This window comes from Saccopteryx bilineata, chromosome 1, assembly GCF_036850765.1.
Source record: "Saccopteryx bilineata isolate mSacBil1 chromosome 1, mSacBil1_pri_phased_curated, whole genome shotgun sequence".
Classification (NCBI taxonomy): Eukaryota; Metazoa; Chordata; class Mammalia; order Chiroptera; family Emballonuridae; genus Saccopteryx; species Saccopteryx bilineata.
In genome coordinates, this window is record NC_089490.1 from 87,755,047 (window position 1) to 87,776,566 (window position 21,520).

General features: G+C 52.7%; 1 protein-coding gene across 3 annotated transcripts in view; it reads right to left on the reverse strand.

Moving 5' to 3' along the window:
- The window catches only part of CACNA1I (calcium voltage-gated channel subunit alpha1 I), a 107,354-nt gene that overhangs the window by 45,066 nt on the left and 40,768 nt on the right, over window positions 1-21,520 (reverse strand). For all 3 annotated transcript variants that reach the window (XM_066257479.1, XM_066257469.1, XM_066257459.1), the window contains 2 exons: window positions 13,545-13,642; window positions 78-237 (listed from right to left, as the gene is read on the reverse strand). In XM_066257479.1, coding sequence (XP_066113576.1) covers window positions 78-237; window positions 13,545-13,642 — 258 coding nt within the window. The remainder of the gene's footprint in view (window positions 1-77; window positions 238-13,544; window positions 13,643-21,520) is intronic.

A 21,520-nucleotide genomic window follows, 5' to 3' on the forward strand; every position in this document is an offset into this window, starting at 1 on the left:
GCCCTGAAATATTCAGCACCACAGGTGCCCAAGGTCAAGCTGGCCAAGGGCCACCTGGGTGGCAGGGCCTGACTCACATGGTGAAATTCTCCTCCAGGAAGCAGCGGTTACGCAGCAGGCCTGCCCAGAGCTGCACGCCGATGATGCCAAAGATGAAGAAGACGAAGAAGCAGAGCAGGAGGACGTTCCCCAGCATGGGCAGCGTGTCCAGGAGCAGGTTCACCAGGATCCGCATACCTGGGATGCAGAGGGAGGAGGGACTGTCAGACAGGGAGCAGAGGGCCCAAAGAGGGGGAGGTGACCAGGGTTAGAGAAACAGAGAGAGGGGCAGGGAGAGGGGAGGCAGAGACACGTGGCCCAGGGCTCCTTACTGTTCCCAGCCTGTTCTGTGGCCACCAGAGAAACATTCTCCTTGGTATCTGCCCCTCCACCCAGAGGCCATGGAAATGGCTCTGGGCCCCACTGCACTTCCACTAGATTGTGGATGAATAAGCAGGCATTTATGGAGCACCTTTTATGTGCCAAGCACTCTTCTGAATAATACACAAATATGACCTCCTTCAGTCTTCATGACAACTCTGTGAGGCTGGTAATATTATCCCTGTTTTATAGAAGAGCCAACTAGAGGTTCATAGAACTGAAGCTACTTGTTCAGGTCACACAGCTAGAAAATGGCAGAGTCTGGACTTAAACCAGGTGTCCTGACACTAAGCCTAGCACTCTTTTCAGTATCCAGGGCCTGGGACCAAGGCTGGCTCAGCTCACTATGCCCAGCACCCAACCAGGATGGGCATAGCAGGTGCCTAATGAACGTGTCCTAAATGCCCTTCATCTCCAGGGCAGTCAAAGGTCCCTGAGCATGCCAGGACACACCAGTACCAGTCAAAATCACCCGTGACCCAGCCCACTGCATGATGGAATCAGACAGAGTCACCTACACAAGACACATGGCCAGCAAGTAACTCATACTCATATATGGCTTGATGTCAGGAGAAGAGGCCCTTTGCCTTCCTGAGAAACGGCTTCAGCCTGACCAGTAGTGATGCAGTGGTTAGAGCATCAACCTGAAACGCTGAGGTCTCAGGTTCAAACCTCTAAGGTCACTAGCTTAAGCGCAGGCTCATCCAGCTTGAGTGCAGGCTCTCCAGCTTGAATGCGGGATTATTGACATGATCCCAAGGTCACTGGCTTGAGCCCAAAGGTCACTGGCTTGAAGCCCAAGGTTGCTGGCTTGAGTCCATGGTTGCTGCCTTAAGCAAGGGGGTCATTGGCTCAGCTTGAGCCCCTCAGTCAAAGCACATATGAGAAAGCAATCAATGAACAACTAAAGTGATGCAACTATGAGTTGATGCTTCTCATCTCTCTCCCTTCCTGTCTGTCTCTCTCTCTATCTCTCATAAAAAATAAAGAAGAGAAAAGGAAAGAAAGATAGAAAGAAAAAGAAAGAAAGAAAGAAAGAAAGAAAGAAAGAAAGAAAGAAAGAAAGAAAGAAGAAAAAAAGAAAGAGCTGCAATGAACCAGCCAAGCCGGCAGCAAAAAGGGGAAAGAATGGGGAAAAGGGAATGGAGACAGAAGCCCCCAGGAAGGGCGACCCAGAGACCTGAGAGGGGGTTCAGGCAGGCATGGGGAGGAGAGAAGAATCTGTTAGTCACATCCCGGAGGGCTGACATCCTGAAACCTGGTAGGTAGGAAGAAAAAGCCTGTAGAAAGCACACAGCCTCTGATTTCCTGATTCAAATCCTGTCCTGCTGGCCTGTAGGACCTTGAGCCAGGCCCTTTCCCTCTCAGAGGAGAAGGCCCTTCAGCAAAGGGGCCCAAGAAGACAATAGCCACCCTGCAAAAGTCCCCACCTCAAGGGCCACACTCAACCTTCAGCTAACCCTGGGGCTCCCAAACTCCAGAGAAAATGAAGAATACACCTAGATTCCAGCTCCACTCTACATATTTAGTCTTCACATCTGTTTCCCCATCCTTCCCTTCCACCCTGCCCTGCCCTGGGCTGACCCATCCACACCCTCCATGCTTTTCCTCTCTCCACAGCTCAGCCCTCCCTACCCATCTCCCACCTGTGAAGTTGACTTGCTCTCCCAGGTCTGGGTGATACCATCCACTGCAATGACTTTAGTATGTGATCCATTCTTGACTCCACGCATGGAATCCAGCCTCTCTGATCGCTGGAGAACCCATAGGAGGGCAAGCCCCAGACAGGTGGGAACCCTTTGTGATTTTTGCCCAGCCACCTTCCCCAGTCTTGTGAAAACAGCATCATTCCCCAACTCCAGTCCCTGTGGTTTGGGTGGGCTGACATAGAGATCACATGACCTAGGCCTGGCCAGTCAGCATTTTCTGTTCCCTCAGCCCCAGGGATTGGTCCTGGATGGGCAAGTGACCCCAGCCAGGACCATTGAGGATTAGCCCTGAGACTTCCGCTGGAATTAGAGGGAAGAAAATGCTCTCTTTCTGCAGAGTTTACAAGCTGGGAGGAGTTAAACCTGGAGCTTCTAGGACCATCTAGAAGCCTAGGGAGGACAGTGCCTGCCTGATGTTGAAGCCAGCCCAGGAAATACAGAGCTCATGACAGAGAGGGGCTGAGTCCTGACAACAGCCACTCCAGAACACAGATCTGGACTACCATGCATAAGAATCTCAAGTTCCTATCACCTACGGAAGCTGTGGGGTAGTCCCTGGATGGTGGTTCGTGAACCTTACGAAATTGCTGTAAAAGATGCAGGTATGATGCGTAAATTTTTCCGAGAAAAGGTCCATGCTGGCCCCGAAGAGAGTCAAAGGCAGATACGCACCCTTGCTTGTACACCCCCTAAGGTCTTATGAGATCCAGCACTGACTACCTCTCTAGATTCATCTCTCTCTCCCTCTCTCTCACCAATTTGCACCCTATGCAATTCCAAATCATTTGAAGTTCCCTAAACATACGACAGGATTTCACACCTCCTTGCTATCACTCATCCTATTCTCTCTCTCTTCCATCTCTCCTGTGTCTGGAAAACTCCTACTCAGCCACCACAGCCCAGCTGAAGCTCTTTCTTTCTGTGAAGCCTTCCCAGACTATTTCTCGTTCCATCCCATGTAGAGTTTCTCGTTCTCTCTTCTGCTCTGCATAATCTCAGCACCTCTGACCTAGCCCTGGCTGCCAGGTACATCCTGCACACCGTGAAGGCCCCATCAACAACTGGTCTTCTTCTAGCCCTGGTGTATAGCTATCTGATTATGCTCCTGTCTCTTCCACTGAGCTGTAAGCCTCTGGGTTCAGGGCCTGTGTCTGAGTCCCCTCCATGCTCCCAGAACCCAGCAGGTCCTGGCCCAGAACAACATTGTTGAATGACTGCTCATGAATGCATGAAGTGACAAGTCTTGGGGAGAGAGTGGAAGATAAGAGAGGGGAGGATGGAAAGGTGGTGACAAGGAGAACAATGGCCCTGTCTAAATTTTTATTTATCCCAGGGTTGATGCTGAGGTGGTTATTAACAAGGGTGATTATTTCGGATTTGCATCATGAGCTTTGTGTGGAGTGGGTTCTAAATCAATAATTAATGCCCACCCCCATGCTCTCTCCCCACAGAATTAGGTCAGTCCCCTCTCAGGAGAGGCACGGGGCTCCCTTGCAGGCAGTTGAGAACAGGGCATGGTAAGTGAGGGCCCAACACCTCAGCTCCCCACATGTGCCCCAGCAAGAGTAGCCAGGGGACGTTGAGAGGAGGGACAACAAGAGCCCTATAATCCATCTGAGTGTAAAGGAAGTCATCACAGGCCTTTCCGGTGTCCCACCATTCATTCATTTCTCAAACACTTATCAATAGTGCTGCATGCCAGGTGCAGTACTGGCTACCTGGGGGTGGGGGGGGCAAGAACAAACAAATCCCATTTTTCACCCCCTCCGAACTTGTAGTCTAGCAGCAGGAGGTCAGGGAACTGCCGTGTTGGGGGGAAAGGACCATGCCTGGGAGTGGGGCAGTTCTGGGCACATTCCCAGAGGGGCTGACTTGAGCTGGGCTTTCCACATGACAGGAGTTATGGCAAAGGCACAGAGGTGTGACCATTCAGAGAGTGCACCAGGGGAAGGAGGGGTCTAAGGAGTGTGGGGCTCTGTGTGCTAGGTCACTGGTTGGGGAGGCCAGTCAGCAGATTTCTAAGCAGGCGAGTCTTCCTGGGCTCTGGGATTTAAACAAGAGGGGGACTCCTGGAGGCCAGGACAGGGGCCGGAGGCAGCACAGGGCCAGGCAGCAGCTGCAAGGGGCTGGATCAGAAAGGCCCAGGGAGGCGAGGAGGTGGCTCAGTACAATCCCCGCCTGGCTGCTCCCCCGAGCCCAGCCTTTGTTGCTCAATTAATTACATTTCCCTTGTTCTCCAGGATATTAAAATTCTGAAAGGCTCCTGAAAACCTGCCTGCCTGACTTCCCTGAATGGCAACTGGATCCCTCCTCACTCCCACCTCCCTCTATTGAGCTGAGCTCTTCCCTGGGGCCCAGGGAGTCCCAGGGCCATGCAGTCAAGGCATAATTAGCTAATTAGGGACTAAGCAACAAGTTCATTACCTCTGTGCCGGGGACAGGGAGCCATGGAATTAGGGAGTCAGGGAGGACCCTGAGAGACCCTGGCTAATCCTCCTTTTATGCCCAAAGCCAAGTAATTAGCCCAGGCAAGTCGAATGGTTCTGCTCTGCCCTCAGTCCTCTGGCACTGGGCATTGGAGATGGAGGCAGAGTGAGGAGAGAGATACAGAAAGACAGAGAAAGAGAAAGTGAAACAGAGAGAGACAGAGAAAATGGAGACAGAACAGAGATGGAAAGAGAGACAGAAACAGGGAGGCTGCCTTCAAGACCTGTCACCACCTACTTCAGACCACTCATCACCCTCCACATCTTCCCACAACCAAGACCTCCTTCTCCAGGCAGCCTTCTCTGATTCTCACCCCCCAGTAGCCATGAAGCCCTCCTGGAGCTTACTTAATTCTGCTCTTAGTGATGTTTCTGGCCTTCAGCCTAGTGTACAAGCCAGATGGGCCTGATACGGACAGTCTGCAGACAACTCCATGAGTGCGACTGAGGTCCCTGCTTCCTCCAGCCAAGAAGAGAAAGAGGACACTGGAGTCCCCAGGACATCCAGTGCAGCCCCTACCCTAGTGAGCACCTGGAGCGTCAACCCAAGACAGAAAACCTGGGTCTCAGTCCTGGCTGGGTAGTTTCAAGGCAGATCTTGCCCTCTCTGAGCCCCAGTGGCCTCATCTATAGAAATAGAGGACAGTGGGTCCTGTCCAGCCAGGCTCTCAGGAATAACAAGGGGCAAGGACACCTCAGAAGGGGGAGCCCCCCTGAAGTCAGAAGCTGTCAGCAACCCACCACCCCCACAACAGGAAAGTACAAATGCTTATCCCACCTGCCCACTCCCCGCTCACAGGCCCCACAATCTGGCCCCAGCCTAACTCCCTGTGTCCATCTTGCCATACTGAACCTGCAGCTCCAACTAGGCTGGCAGATGCCCCTAGCACCACCTCCACTCCCCACCTTTGCACACATTCTGCTTCCCACCTACCCTGCCTCCCCAACTCTCTGACATAAGAAAGAGTTCCTGTTACTATTATGTTGCCTCGGGGCAATTCTAGGCCCATTTCCAAGGCAGGCGGAGGTCTGTGTTGGTGTGACCCAGCCAGACTGACCCACTTCCCATTGTGGTTCTGGGTCACTTCCAAGTCCATAAACATGCTCGGAAGGCCATTTCTCCTTTTTAAGACTCTAGCTGAGTGGTCACCTTTTCTGGTCCCCAGGCTAGGCTGGTGCCCCCGCAATGAGCTTCCTCAGTCCCCTCCCCCCATCACAGCATTCATTATACTTCTGGCCTTTGTTGGTTCACAGCTCTGCCTCCCAAATAAACCAGGAGCATCCTAAAGCAGGCCCAGGAGGGGTGATCCTCATCCCCCAATCCAGCCCAGGGCCTGGCACAGAGTAGTCTCTGAGGATGGCAGCTTGAATAAATAAAGGAGCGATGGGTGAGTGAATAGATCCATTATACAAATATTTAGTGAGTACCTACTATGTGTCAGACACTATTCTAGACCCTAGGGATACAGCAGATTAAAAAAAAACAACAACACAGCCACCTGCTCTCATGAAGCAGACAGTCCTGGTAGTAAGGAGAGACAGGAAGAAAACAACAAACAAGTAAGTAAGTACATTTCCCTGTTTGTTGGCTGCTGAGCACTTTAAAACAAAAAGTGGAAAAGGAGAAGAAGTAAGGAGTGCCAGGTTTGGGTCAGGGGTCAGTTTGGCATAAAATGGGGGCCAAGAAGGACCTTCCTGGCAAGAAGACATAGAGCAGAGACTCGAAGGAGGTGAGGGAGCCAGCTGCATGCACACCTGGGGAAGAGCTCTCCAGGCAGAGGGAATAGCCAGGGCAAAGGCCCAGGGATAAGAGTGAGCCAGACACAGTCGAGGAAAAATGAGAAAGCCAGTGAGACTGGAGGGGAGCGAGCAAGGGGGGGAAGGTCAGCATGAGGACTCTGCCTTTCATTCTCCAATGTCATGAGCAGAAGAGAAAAGAGATCTGAGGAGCTTGAAATGATCACCACAGCTGCAGGTGAGAAGGGACTGGGGTGACCTGTCAGGAGATAACACTCGTGGGATCGTGCACACATGCCTGCGTGTGACCCTGACATGTGCACTCTCATCTCTGGAAAGAGGGCCAGGCTTGTGGGCTCCAGGGCCAGGATCATGACACTGGTCACATGGTTGGCTGCCTCCTGACGGCAGCTCCTGCCTTCCCCCGGGACAGAAATGGGAAGCACTGAGGATGGAATCCAGGAGAGATGCGGCCCCAAACCCATGCCTTCCTTGCTGAGATTGTCCAGGTCAGATGCTGGGCTTCCTCTGTGACTCTCCAGGGTAGAGACTGGGCTGTCCGTCCATCTGCTCTTCTCAGTCCTGCCCAGCCTGTTCCATCCATCACCCACCAGCCATCATGATAATGCACATCTGGCTTGAATCCTGATGATGAAGGCAGTGAAAGTAGGGGGAGGGGTATAGCTAAATTCTGGAGATATTTTGAAAGTTGAGAAGAAGGATGGGATGTGGGGCATAGAAGCAAGAGAGGAGTTGAGACATCTCCAAGGTTCAGGGCTCAAGGCCAGAGGCATGGAGCGGCCATCACTGGAGATGGGGCTCCATTTGGACAGATGAGGCACCTGGTATATATCCATGCACAGTCATTTTGTATGATCTCGGGATCAGGAGAGAGGAATGTGGCCTGGAGCACCATGTGGGTGGCACCAAGGTAGAGACAGTCTCTGGATGGTATTTAAAAGTCATAAACTGGCCCTGGCTGGTGACTCAGTAGATAGAGCATCAGCGCGGCATATAGATGCCCTGGGTTCGATTCCCAGTCAGGGCACACATGAGAAGCGACCATCTGCTTCTCCCACCCCACCCTCTCCCTCTTCTCTCCCTCTTCCCCTCCTGCAGCTAGTGGCATGGGCCGGGCACTGATAGCTCTGGTCCAAGTGTGTCAGTCTCAGGTGCTAAAAATAGCTTAGTACTCAAGCATTGGCCCCAGATAGAGTTGCCGGGTGGATCCCATTGGGGCACATGCGAGAGTCTGCCTCACTATCTCCCCGCTCTCCCCTAAAAAAAATAGAACTAGGAGGAAACAGATGAGCAAAGTGATGGAGCTGCTCAACCTTTTCACCCCTTTTAATAGGCGACCCCTAGACAGGACCCTTTGTTCAAAGGAAGTTGGGCAGCAGCCAGGCAAGGGAACTCTTTGGTGATAGTAAGGGACCTTGGAGGAGATGGCGGGTGTGCTTCCTGAGAGGCATCTCCCTGGAGGTCCGGGGTGCCCTCCGCAGACAGGAGCTGTCAGCCCAGATTAGCACAGACACTCTGCCAAGCCAGCTCATGTAGAAACAGCAGGACTCGCAACAGCCTCTGCCGGGCACAGCCTGCAGCCAAGAGGAGGGGAGTCAGGCCGAGGGCAAGAGGGGCCAGGGCTGCAGCCTGGCCAGGTGCTCCCCTCTGTCTCTGGTCTGGCCAGGTGAGTGGAGGGTGCTGAGTGACCAGGAAAGGCCATCTGCTGCTTCTGTCACTTCCAAAGCCAATTAATCAGGGACACGGTGGGTGCCTAGGGCGGGCCAGGCAACATTCAAGCTAGCCTGGGGACACACTACTGTCCCAGCTCAGCTGGGGGCACCTATATGCTGATGAGGGGCCTCAGTGCCCATTCCTGAGATAGGAAACAAAACCCAGCCAAGGAGCGTGCAACTCCTTCACCCTCCGTCCCAGGAGAGGCCTTGGGTTCCTTCCCAAGACCACCATGCTCATGTCCTGGGGTGTGGGTTGGGCCTGTGTCCCACTGAAGGTCCCCACACCCACTGAGTCACAGGAATCTACCCACTTTTCAAACATCCTGTGCCCACTCTTCTATGAAGTCTCCTCAAAGTACATGGGGCCGTTCCCCTTGGCCCCTGCTGCCTCCATTAGAGCGCACATCTCCCACGGGCCACAGCGCCTGGCTCACATGGCTGCCTGCAGAGAAGGGGCTGCATCTGCATCTTCTTCATGACCCCACATTTGACCCAGAGCCTAGCCCAGTGGCCCCTCAGTGGATGCTCCTTCGGATAAATGGATGGATGGATGGATGGATGGATGGATGGATGGATGAATAAATGAATGAATACATAGTGGCCCACTCTCTTGATCTGCTATCCCACCTGGGAGTCATTCACCCATGCCGATTTGTAGAGTAAATGTGACCCTGGGAGGTGGGGGGGGTCTGTCTTTACCTTGCACCCACCTCCCATCATTTCTTCTTTCACAGTCCTGGCTGCTTTTTCCTGTTCCTGAGTCAGGTTCTCACCAGATGTTCTCCCACCTCCATCTCTTCAAAGAAGGCTGATCCCCAGGGGGAAATCAGGCCCCTTCACTCCATCTTCCCTCCTCTCTCCCCACCTCTTTCCATCCCCAGGGGAGCAGCGAGGCATCTCTCCCACAGGGTGGCGTGGGCACCTCTTGTGGGTGCTAAGAACAGACAGCCCTGAAGTCCAAGTTGTGCCTGGGATCAGAGCCTCCTTCAGCTCCACCCCCCCCCCTCCCCAGGTTCCAAGTAAACACACACTCTAAGTGAAAACATGGAGATTTTCATCAAGCTCTGTTTCAAAGTGAGTCTCCGAACTTCCTTCCAACAGAAAGCCCACAAGATAGAGTCCAAGAAGAAGCCCCAGAGCCTTGCTCCTCCATCCTCAGCACTGCTGGCCGGGTCCTGCATGGACCTCGCAGGAAGAGCCAGAGCGGGCCTGGGCTGGAAGGGCCCAGAGCCGGCCACAAGTCCAGGGCCCTCAATTGACAGGCAATCAAAAACCCTGCGCCTCTAGGACCAAACCGTTCTGAGACTTCTTCTAAAACCAAGAGTCTAAGATTCTACAGCTGGATGATTCTAAGAGTCTGTGGTTCTCAACAAGGCTAATTCCCCAATCTCAGAAGTATGAGACTCACACAACATCGATGTGCAGCATCAACACCTTCACTGGGCACAGTTTGCTGCCTCATGGTCTAGAAATGGATGGCTGGAGAAATTGAGGCATTAGAGATGGAGCCAAGGTACTGGACAAGATCCTAGACACAAACCCTGGTCTAACTTCCCTGGATGCTACAGTCCTGTCACTGGGGTCCTTCCTTGTGAGGAAAGCTGGGATGCGACAGTTCGTGGGGCACCTGTTTTCCACCTGGCAGTGCAGTCTAACCCACATGGAGTTGCTGGGTGCCATCCCCATTGTGCAGACAGGGACCAAAGCAAGAGAAGAATCTTTACCCAGGCCCTGCAGCTAATTAACACAGGACCAAGGCCGTGCTCTGTGCTGGCCACTATACTAGCCTGCCTCCTGCCCTGACTCATCCCATTCAGGTTGCATAGGACCCGGTACCATGAGAACTCTGCATCCTTACAGTGACAGGCATTCAGAGGGGTCCTGGAGGGCATCATTTCAGCCTATGGGGCCTTTCTGTATTGACCCTGGATGTGGACAGGGGTCCTACTTGATGCCCTGCAGACAGGTGGGTGGCTGGGGTGCCTACACCTTAAAAAGAGAGAAAGGAGGTCATGAAAAGGAGTAAAAAGCCCTCGAATTGTGCAAGCACAGGTTCAAATGCTCACTCTGCCCCTGGCCAGCTGTGCGGCTTTGGTGGATTACTCAAGCTCCCTCTGCCTCAGTTTCTCCATCTGTAAAGTAGGCCAATATCCTACGGCTGTTGTGAAGATGAAATACTACCACCTGTGTAAGGCATTGTGATGGATTTGTTGTAAGCACCTGCTAAATTGTAGCCATTTATCATTATTGGTACTTCTCTGGAAGATTTGGGAAGTCACCTCCCGCTCTACCCGCTTGCAGTCCCCTGCCCAGCCACACTGTTCCCTGGCTGGCTCCTCCTCTCCACTTTGCATATGTGGGTTGTCTGGTGAGAACACCTTCCCAACCCTCTGTGTGCTAGGCGAGCGTCTTCCAATACCAGATTCTGCAAAGACGTCCTGATGCCACCAGCCTGCCTCCTCAATCTCCTAGCCCCTCTTCCTAACATTAGCAGTGATTAACCACTTACTGCATACGAAGCTCTCCTCTAAGCTCTTTACAAACATTATGGTAGTTCATCCTTACAAAACCATATGGAAATTGTTATTATTAACCCCATTTTATCGTAGGAGAACTGAAAGCCCAGAAAGAAGCGTGGCTTGCACAGGATCTCACAGCAGGCAAGTGGAGGGATGAGACCCTGTGCCTGTCAGTTCAGAGCAAATCTCCAGTTCCTGGTTCTGCAGCTGGAGACTGATGGTGGCCTTTCCCGAAGCACTGTCAGCTTTGCTGCCTTGTCTGTGGGCCCTGCCCCGAGAGCTCGCTTTCTGCCTCCCTGCACCACCCCATCCAAGGCCCAGCCCAGCGGCCACTGCATGGAAATGATTCTTGCTGAACCAGGGGTTGTGGCTGGATGGGGGTCTGGGGAAGTGGGGATGAGCAGTGGCCTAGGCCAGGCTCAGCATCTCCCCTGCTGCCCCTGAATTCCCCAGGCCTCAGGACCTCCCCCCTCCAGCCTGGGCTGGGGGTGTGCTGTGGCCGGGTGCACATGTGGGCCAGCAGCTCAGACTCAGCTGGCTCAGGCCTTAGCAGTGGCTGCCCTAGTTTCTCACTGGAGGGGAAAAAAATCCACTTTCATATTTAAATGGCTTGGCCAGTAGGCTCTGGGAGGCACTGCGCAGGCTTAAGGGTGTATAGGTCAGGTGAGCCCTGGAGTCAGCTAATGCCAGAAGGGGGCATTTTTAGGGATAACCCAGCTCCATTTTGCCAATGCCCAGAAAAAGCTAGTGACTTATGAAAGGTCACACAGCAAGCAACCACCTCCTAACTCAAAGTCTGCATCCTTCCTCCCTCCCAAAGCTTCCCCTCCATCCTTTCTCCTTTAATTTCTCCATTAGTGGTTGACTGGCCAGGACAGAGACCTGCAGGGGTGGGTTGGAGAGACATATTTTATGGGGTTTTATAAACAGCCCCATGACTTCCAGCCCCCCCCCCCCCGCATCCTGGACAAAATTTAAAACCACACATCTAATGAAGTCCTTCCTCCTGCTTTGTGCAAGTGGGGAACTGAGGCCCAGAGACACTAAGGGACTTCGCGGGTCACACAGCATGCTTCCTGGCAGAGCTGAAAACCACAACTTGCATTCCCTGACAACCCAACTGATTCTTCCTGGTTGGTCGTGTTTTTAAACTACTTTCTAAATGGCAGGCAGCCACCTCACTCTCCACAGCTTTGTAACTAATAACCTATAATTTGACTTTGCTTTATTCCCAACTCTCCAGCCTGCCATCTAGTGGCAAACTTGAAAGCTATGGGATTGGGGTGGTGAGCACACAATACAATATACGGATGATGTGTTACAGAATTGTACACCTGAGGCCTGTATACTTTTATTAACCAATGTAACCCCAATAAGGTCAACAAAAAAGAAAAATCCCCCCCAAAAAGAAAAGAAATACACGGGCTATTGTTGAAAAGAATGAGTCTCAGGGTAGAAGCAGCTCTAACAATATAGCGGAGGATGTGGAATATTTCAAGGGAACATCTGGGAAAAAAGGAGACAACCAACCAAACCTCTCTAGGAAGCACATCAGAGAGCCCGTGTCCCTCATGTCACTCATTCCCTGGTGACTCTGGGCAGAGGGCAGGGAACCCGGGTACGAAGCTGTCCCTCCTGTAAATGGCAAGGCGGATCAATGGACCTGCTCTTAACGGCCCGAGACTCCTGTGACTTAAGTTACTCAAGAATATGAATTTATCTCAAGGCCCCTTTCCAGAAGAAGCAATGGGGCATTTCTAAGTCAGGGGAGGGAGGGAATTTTTTATATTTTGGATCCAGAGGGTTCGTGCTCCCAGGACTTCCCACGTGAGGTTCTGAGAGCAAGATTCATTTGTCAGCGGAGAGATGGAACCAACTCAGAGTGGAAAGAGGCACTCCCGACTCGGGCCACCCAGGCCTCCCAGCGCTGCCTATTAGCAGGGAGGAGACCCCTGAGGAAGGACCCGAACTCCTCTCTGGGCTCACTGGTCCTTGCAGCCTCCAAAATTGGAACCTCCAGGAAGAAGCACAGGGCCCAGCCTGCCCTTCTCCAGAGAATGAGACAGGCTGGCCCCAGGGATTTGCAAGTGACCACCACAGCCAGGAGACATCTAATGAACTCCTATACAGCGGGAGACAGAGGAAGGGGGGACACACATGTCCACACACCCCTTATTGCACATGTGTCACATGTGCACGTGTGCACACACGCTCACACCACCTCACATGCCCACCCCTCACTTGTGCACACCCCACATGTACACAGATACCCTCACATGTGTACAAATACCCTTATATGTGCACACTGCTTCACATGCCCACTCTTCATATATGTATACACTATATGTGCACATGTACACACACACCCTCTCATGTGCACACACCTCCACATCTGTATACCCCTCACATGTGCACACAAACCCCCACATGTACACACACCTTCACATGTGCACACATATCCATATGTGCATACCACCTCACATGCCCACCCCTCACATGTGCACACACACCCCTACATGTGCACGCCCTTCACAGGTGGGTGGGTGACAGAGCTCAAGTTCTAAGTCACTTAGCACAAGTGAGGGAGTCTGGGGGTCCCCTCCTTGGTGAAAAGCTGTACAATGTCCTCCCTTGAACTAAGCAGCTTCTTTTCACACTTTGTCACTATGACATATACCTCTCCTCAAAGAACCTTTTTTGGAAAAGCCAGGTTCCCCAGTATGCTGCAATCCAAGATTTTAGGGGACTCAGAGGCATCAAGGCCACCCTCCAGGGTCTTCAGGCCCAAAAACTGACCTATGAGCCCTGTGGGAGCAGGGCCAACATCTGTCCAGTTGCCAAGGGGTCCCACACCTAGCACTGAAAGCTGCTGGTCAGTCTTCCCTGGGTGAACGGGCGTCTCTGTGGGCCAGGGATGGGGGCGGGGCACCAACTCACTGGGCACACGGTTGATAGCTTTCAGAGGCCGCAGGACACGCACAGTGCGGATGGCCGACAGGTTGATGTTCTGAAGGTCCAGTGAGTACTCCACCATCCTGTGGAGAAAGGAGAAGAGAGTGAGGGATGGTACAGGAGGACAAGCGGGGCCACAGACCAGAGCGCAGAGGTCTCTGGCCACCAACGCCCACCTGTATATGCCCACACCTGCCTGGAGGGGTAAGTGGGGAAAGGAGGTCGGAATCCGGGCTGCGCCTCAGTCTGCTGTGTGGCCTTGGACTGTCTCCTCCTCTGTGAGCAGAGGGCTGGTGACACCATCCTCTTAGACTGTCCTGAGGATCAGTAGTTGTTGGGGGCAAAGGGAATGGAAGAGCAGAGTCCCCGGGTCCCCACTTTGTGCTAGCACTGGGCCAGGTGGCTCCTGCCCCCACTTCTAGAGCAGCCTCTGAAATAGACGAAGGGTCAGCTTCATTCCTCAGAGGGGGACTGAGGAGCTGAGATCCCCAGACTGACCCCAGATTGCAACTGGACATCACAATCCTCATCTCTGTCCACTGAAACCTATTAATGTTTTAAGGTTCCATGCAGTTGCCCCTGGAGTCCTGGAAGTTTTCCACACCACTGTCCACACTGAACCAAGCCATTGTGGGTGAAAACAAACTCAAGAATGACTCAGACACAGCCCTACCTTCCTCAGTACCCACTCAGGCAGGGGAGAGACTCAAAGGCAAAAACAACACTGGAGCCCTCACTACTGCAGAGTTCTCTTCCTCAGGGCCTCACCAAACAGGTCCGCCCTCCCACTCCATGGTCTACCAGCCCTGCAGCTCCCTGGTCACAGTGTGCCTCCTCCAGGATGGCTTCCCAGATCTCCACAGGAGGCAGATGTCTGAGGTTCCCGCTGTGGTTCCGTACCCTCCACTAGATCCTACCTGCTCAGTCACTACATGGCCCTCCATCCCCCACTGACGCAGACCTGCAGCCCTAGCCTGACCCCTGTGTCCCATTCACCAAACCCTTCCCCCCAGCCTCCCACCCCGCACCCCAGGGGTCCAGCACTGCTGCCAGCTCCACCTGTCACCGCCATCAGCGGGAAATGAAGGTTTTCTCTACACACCACGCAAACCTGTCCGGTTGTTGTAAAGCCGCCACTCCCTCCCGCTGCTTGAAGAGTAATTGATTGAAAGCTTCCTTTGCCTGAAATGCCTCATCCATCCCCCAGCTTTCTGGGGCACAGGCTCTGGCTCTGTTCTCTCTCCCTATCTCTCTTTCTCCCTCTCTCTGTTTCCTCCTTACACACACACACACACACAGTCACACACCTACACACAACCATTGGTGCACATACACACACTCACTCCATAGACACCCTCATTAACACACACTCCTACCAGAGCCCAAATTCAGATGAGGGGGCGTGACCAAAAAAATGACGAAGACCTAGAACTAGAGACAGAGCTAGGGGATCAAAGGAGGAGGAAAGGAGGGAGGGAAGGGGCCAGGGGTTCCAGGGGCAGCAGGCAGGCAGAGAAGGGGAAGGTTGAGGTGGTGGTGGGGGCAGTGAGTGAGGGCAGAGGGTGATCTGAGAAGGGGGCATTGAGGCAGTGGAATTGTATCATATGAGGATTCCACCCATGGTTGAGCCAAACTGTCATTTTCATATTTTGTAGAAAAGGCTCTCCAGGCAGCCAAGGAAATATGTGTGACTAAGGCGCTGTGGGGGTGGCACATATGGGCACACAAACAGGCACTCTCACACTGATGTGCACACAGGCACGCGCGCGTGCACACACACACACACACACCGCATCACCCCATCGCAGGCTGCCAGGCTCAGCTCCAGCCAGGCCCCACACTTCACCCCCATGAATGCAGCCCTCTTCCTCCTGCCCTGGCTCTCTCCATCCTGCCTCCGGAGGCAGCACCAGGCCCCGGGAAGAGCTGGGCCACCCAGGCTCAGCTGATGCTTGGCTGGATGTGCTGGAGGTAGGGTACCCAGCCCATGCCAGATGGAACCCACCCTAGTGCTATTCCAGGGGCCCCAGGGCTCACCTACTGAGCGCCAGCAGGTGCAAGACCAGGATTGGTTCCCAGCCCCGTGAAATCTCACAATAAAAACAAATACATGCTTCATAGAGGATGATTAGACAGAAAAAAGCAAATGGCTTTTGAAGGCCTGCTGCCTGCCAGGCACCGTTCTCGTTCTCAGCCTGCGTTAACTTGTTTGAAACCCTCGCATTATTGGATCCCACCTCAATCCTCTTCATGCTCTGCTGGACCAGAGCAGACCATGATCACAAGCCACCCAGTGCCCAGATACTCTGAGAGCCGTCGGGACAATCCTGTCTGGTCTCTGACTCCTCATTACACACTGCTGCACGGGCTCCACATTCCTCCTTACAGAACCCTCACAAAACCCATGGTCCACAGTCTGGAACTATTGGTTCTTGATTAAGTTAGGAACACCCACCATGGCCCCTGCTCTTCATCCCTGATCTGACTCTCCGGGTCTTCAGTGTGAGAACACACATTCTGCAAAAATTCCCAAGACCTCATCAGTTGCAGCCTTCAGGGTCCCCACTAAAAAGTCCCCAAGAGAAATTTCTTGGAGAATTTAGTGTAAGATCTTAGCTCTGTCTGAGCTTCCTGGAAGTCAATTCAAAAGGGGAAATGTGATGAGTTCTTAGCAGCATGAAAGATCTTGGCATTGTGGGTCCTTCCAGAGAATCCATTTGCCTAAACATTTCTCCCAGGTCCTAACGCTGTTTCATATTCTATGAACTTTGTGGGGGTTGTTTGCTGCAGCTGCCTCTCCTGTCAGGAAACAAGACTGGATACAAATACATTCAGTGATAAAGAGCCCATGATAGGTGCACAATGAAAACTCCAGGAATTCCCATTCTTCTCTGAGAGGAAGAGGGTACCCCGGACAAGGACGGGAGGGATGGGTACAGCATGTTGCTGGGAGGTAAGAACTGTGGGTTTCACTCTCTGCCCTGGGAAGTACACCATCTTGAGAGTGACTCCATGCACCAACAGGCCCAGTGTGGACCAGTCTGCCCACAGCTACACCCTGCCCAAGTCCAAGTCCCTCTCTCTTGACCACTGCAGCAGCCTCCTGACTCATTTCTGTCTCCTCCACCCATCCTCAGCATAAGAAAACCTCCTAAAACTCAAATCTAGCTGTATCACTCCTCAAGTTGAACTTTCGACATCCCCCTCATTGCCCTCAGATCAAAGATCAAGTACCTGGCCAGAGCCTTCGAGGCCCACCAATCTGCCTGTACCCTCCCCTCAATCCTGCTCCTACTCCAGGCATCCCAGGCCCTCTGAGCTCCTCAAACACACCCCTCTCGGCTCCCATTCTCTGCACAATGCCTTTTCTCCTCACTCTCACCCTTCTTTCCGGGCCGCCTGACCATGAAGCCTTGCCCAGGCCCCCCTACCCCCCGGGCTGATTGCCTCTCTACGCTCCAGCTCTTTCCATGCCCTATCTAGTCTGGGCTCCCCCAGAACAGCCCCTGAGCCAGGGCCTTGTGAGCAGCAGTTTATCCCGGAGGTGATCTCAGGAAGTACAGTGAGGGAGGTGGAAGGGAGGAAAGTTAGTGAGGGGCTGTCCATGAGAAGGAGAGTGCTGTGGGCAATGGGGGTGCCAGCCCACTGGAACCACCAAGAGACCATGTGGCCCCAGAATTGAACCAGTGAGGGCACAAGGCTGTGGTATTATCCACAGACTGGTTGAATACTGGCTTAGCACCTTTCTCCTCTTCAGACTTAGCCCTGGCACCAGCCCCACCGCACACAGTGGGCACTCAGGGAATCTAGTAGCAGGAGTAGCGCTTGTGACAGGCGCTCTCTTACCCTCTTCCACCCACTTCCTCTTCTGCCCACCTGGATGTGAGCAGTGGGAGTGTCCCATCCCCAGTAAAGAGAAGGTGAAGAGGGGCCACTGTGGGTGAATACCCATCGAGCTGACTTCCTTCAAGCCCAAGTAAGACATTACTTGCAGGAGTAAGAAATTAATTCTTAATTACATAGTTACTTTATCACATAGCTTCAGTGCTAAAATTCTTTTAAAAAATCAACAAAATCCCCACTACTTCCTGTGAGCTCCCGAGCACCTAATTAGATAATCACTTTCACTGTGAAGCTAGCACTTTTGTCCTGACATCACCCCAGGGGGAGAGTGGCTGCACCCAGTTCTCATGTGTCATCTGGAGAGAGGGACTGGGGTATGGCTGTGCTGGGTGGGGCTGGAGGGTAGACATTCATTCTTCAGGATAAAGCCCCACTTATTTCTGCCGAGGAGCCTCCTCCCTTACTCCCAGTCCCCCTGGATCCCAGGGGAGGCCCAGAGACTCTGGCCTGGTCAACCCAGAGATGCCATCCAAGACTGGCTCAGGATGCGCATGTGACCTCAGGTGGACTCAGCCCTTGAGCTGGCACAGCAGGGAAGAGGTGCCCTCCCTGGCTAAGCCACTGCCTGGGAACCCGGAGGTGCTAATGGCCATCTTGCCTCTGTGGTGGCCTGAGAATTCTGCCAACACAAAGGAAGGCTGAGGCCAGAGCTGGAGAGAGGCAGGATCCTGACCATATGGTCTGACCACTCCCTCCAGCTGTACCTGAAGCCCAAATCCACCCTCTGTACTTCCCAATTCTGTGAGCCAGTCCATTCCCTTTGGGGCTTGGGGCCCATTTGCACTGGGTTTCTGCCACTGATACCTCAGAGTCCTGGCTGATTCAGAGGGGTCTCCTGAGCACTCACTATGTGCCTGTGCAGAGCGCTTTATACCCCCTCCTGCGGAGGGATTATGGAGCCCACTGCAGATGAGGAAGCTGAGCTTCAGAAAGAGCCCAGGTCACATGGCCATGCAGTGGGGGATCCAGGAACTCTGCAACCCCCACCCACCTCATCAGTCATCAGGCCAGGCTGCCTTCTGGCTCCTGAGCACCCCCCAGATGGTCAGTAAGCACAACACACATGGAAGCACATGGGATGGGGCCAGCATGGGGGCACTGTTTCCCAGTGGTTAGAGATGGAGCCTGGGTTCCAATCCCAGCTCTGTTGCTAGTGCACCACGTGACCTCGGGCAAGTCACTGAACTCATCCCACATGGGGGTGGGGAGAATGAAAGTGTTCTTGTATGGAACAGTGCTTAGAACAGAACCTGGCACAAGTCTGAAACAAATAGTGTCAGCTAGTCTTATATCACAGCCTCATTGGCTGCCTTGGGTCACACTTGCCCAAGAACCACATGATGCCTACTTCAACCCCTCCTTGGACTCACCTCCTGCCGGAGAAAGCCCAGGCTGTAGGGGGCTCTGGAAGCTCTCTGGCAAAACCCCACACTGCCCACCACTTGCCCTATATTCAAGGGACACCTGAACTTCTCCAGCTCCCAGAGTGTACCATGGTGTTTCCAGCCAGACCTTCTCCCTGGAGCACCCTCCCCGGCTTCCCAGACCCTACCCCGGGGCAGCCTGGAACTCTCCTGCCTTGTGTCCCACTGCACCTCTGTTAGGGTACCTCAGTCATGTCCCCGCTCCTCAGAGCCAGGGCTAGTTCAGAGTCCCAGCTGGGTCCCCCGTACCCAGCCCATGGCTCCCCATGCCAGCTTGTCAAACAAATAACCTGAAGGACAAGATCAGAAAAGAAGCTCGGAGCTAAAAAAACAAAAAACAAAAAAAAACATCGATGACTGAGATTTAACATCTTTCCAGGAAATATCCCTCCCAGGAGATGATATCTGTGTGTTGCTGATAAAAATAGGGTGTTTCCTCAATCTTTTCAAGGGGCCCACGGGGGCTTTCTTAAAATGTAATTTAAGATGTAGCTAATGGAAAGGAACCTGAGAGGCTGGAAACAGCAGATCATCTGTGGGGAACCAGCTCTGTGATGACTCAGGCTTGTGCAGGTTGGTAACTAGACCACCAGCCTATACCACTTTCCCCGCACCCAGCACATAGTAGGTGTTCAGTGGAAGGAGGGAGGGAAGGGAGAAATAATGGAAAGTAAAAATTAGAGAATCAAGATCTCTGGCATAACCCCACACTGCCTACCATTTGCCCTACATTCAAGGGACACCTGAACTTCAGCTCCCAGAGTGTACCATGGTGTTCCCAGCCAACATGTTTTTGTGTTTGCCAGGTCTTGACTTTGGCCAGCACTGACTTATGGGCCATACATGCTCACATGAATCCTATGAGATCAGAAGAACAGGGGTTATTAAGCCCACTGACTGGTAAAGAACACTGTGAAGCCAGCAGCCAGTGCCACTATCACAGCAGCCTGGCCCATGCAGGTTCGCATTGGATTCAGACAGTCAGTAAAGAAACAACGGAGCCACAAACTGGTGGGCCATAATCTTTAATCCTAGCTTGCACCCGGCGGGCAAGTAAAAATATACACTGGGCTCCAAAACTCACTCACATTCAGTGCTCACAAAGCTACTGACTTATCCGAGTTTCCTAGAATCAAAGGTTTCTAGCTCACCAGACTTATTCACCTCTGTTCCCCATCTCCTTCTTTCTCCAGCGTCAAACTGCACAAACTGGCCTCTCACTCAACACTCCGCCATCTTGGCTGCTTCTCCTGGCCTACGCCACGTGGCCTCCTTCTGCTCTCTGCTCTGCTTTCTCCTCTAATGATAATCTCAGGAACCAAGAGAGCAAGTTCCTGTTCTGCCCCCACTTTATAGTCTAGCTTCACAACCTTTAATCCAATATACAAAATAGGAAAGTCTCTAATACAAAGTCACTTCTCTGAGGCATGATTGGATTGTACCGCCCCACATCAAAAAGGGTGGGAAAGGCTTAATCCCAAAACCAAGCCCCAGGCTACAAGGATTCTCAACACACATTAATATCACCTGGACAACGGCCTCCACGTGGGCAGCACCACTTTAACAAAGTGAGCATAATACATATTTTATCTGCCCAACAAACACAAAGCTCTGAAACCAGCTCAGGCCAAGTTCAGAGTAAAGGGGGAATTAGGGCTACAAAATCAAAGGAAGGGCTCACAGACAGACCCCAGGCAGGCGGAACCAGGGCAGCTCGGGGGCTACCACAGCAGGAGAACCTGGGTCTCTCTCCCCAGGGCTCTGCAGGTGACAATGTTCCAGTGACTTTATCTCCAGATAGAGTTGCCAGATAAATACAGGATGCTCAGTTAAGTTTGAACTTCAGATCAGTGACAATATATGATTTTTTAGAATATGTCCAAAATACACCTTATATCTACCTCTCATGAAATATTAGCTTCACGTTGCCACGAAGTAGTCTTGGCGCCACAACAAGGTAGAAATACTTTCAGCTCCACCAAAGCTTGGGAGAAATGTCCCTCTCCAAGGACTCTCATCCTTCTGAGGGCTAGTGAGGCTGTTGCCTAGGTCCTCCAGGGCAGCTCAGGGAGCATATTTTGGCCTCTGGAAAAGTAAAACCCCTCACCCTGAGTCAGCATGAGATCTGGGGGCAGTTGTAAGTGAGCATATCCCAGATCTGGCTCATGCAGGTGCTGTGACCTGGGGCAGGCTGCTAATCTCTCTGAGCCTCCAGTTCCTCAACTGCAAAATGGAATTACCAACCCCAAATTCTCAGGATTGTGAGAATGTAAGAATTCCCAGCCCAGTTAGCAAACAGAATTCTGGTAAACCACCTAACTAGAGGTATTTTCTGCCTGCTTGGAGGTCCCTTCTCCGCTCTTGGGGTAATAGTCCTGGGATTTGCTGCCTCCAAGCTCTCCACTCTCAGGCCATGTGGCATGGGTGGGGCCAACCTCCTACCAAGCGTTGTGGTGGGCCTTGATCTTGGTCTGGCCAATCAAAGTGCTGCCTCATTCCAGCTGCAGTGGTTGGTTCAGAGGTGAACACATGACCCATGCCAGCCAATCCAAGCCAAGCGAGGTAGTTTCCGCACTGGTTGGAAGAGCTGGGAAAAGAAAAGGGCCTTTGTGTTGAACCTGAGGGAGTAGGTTG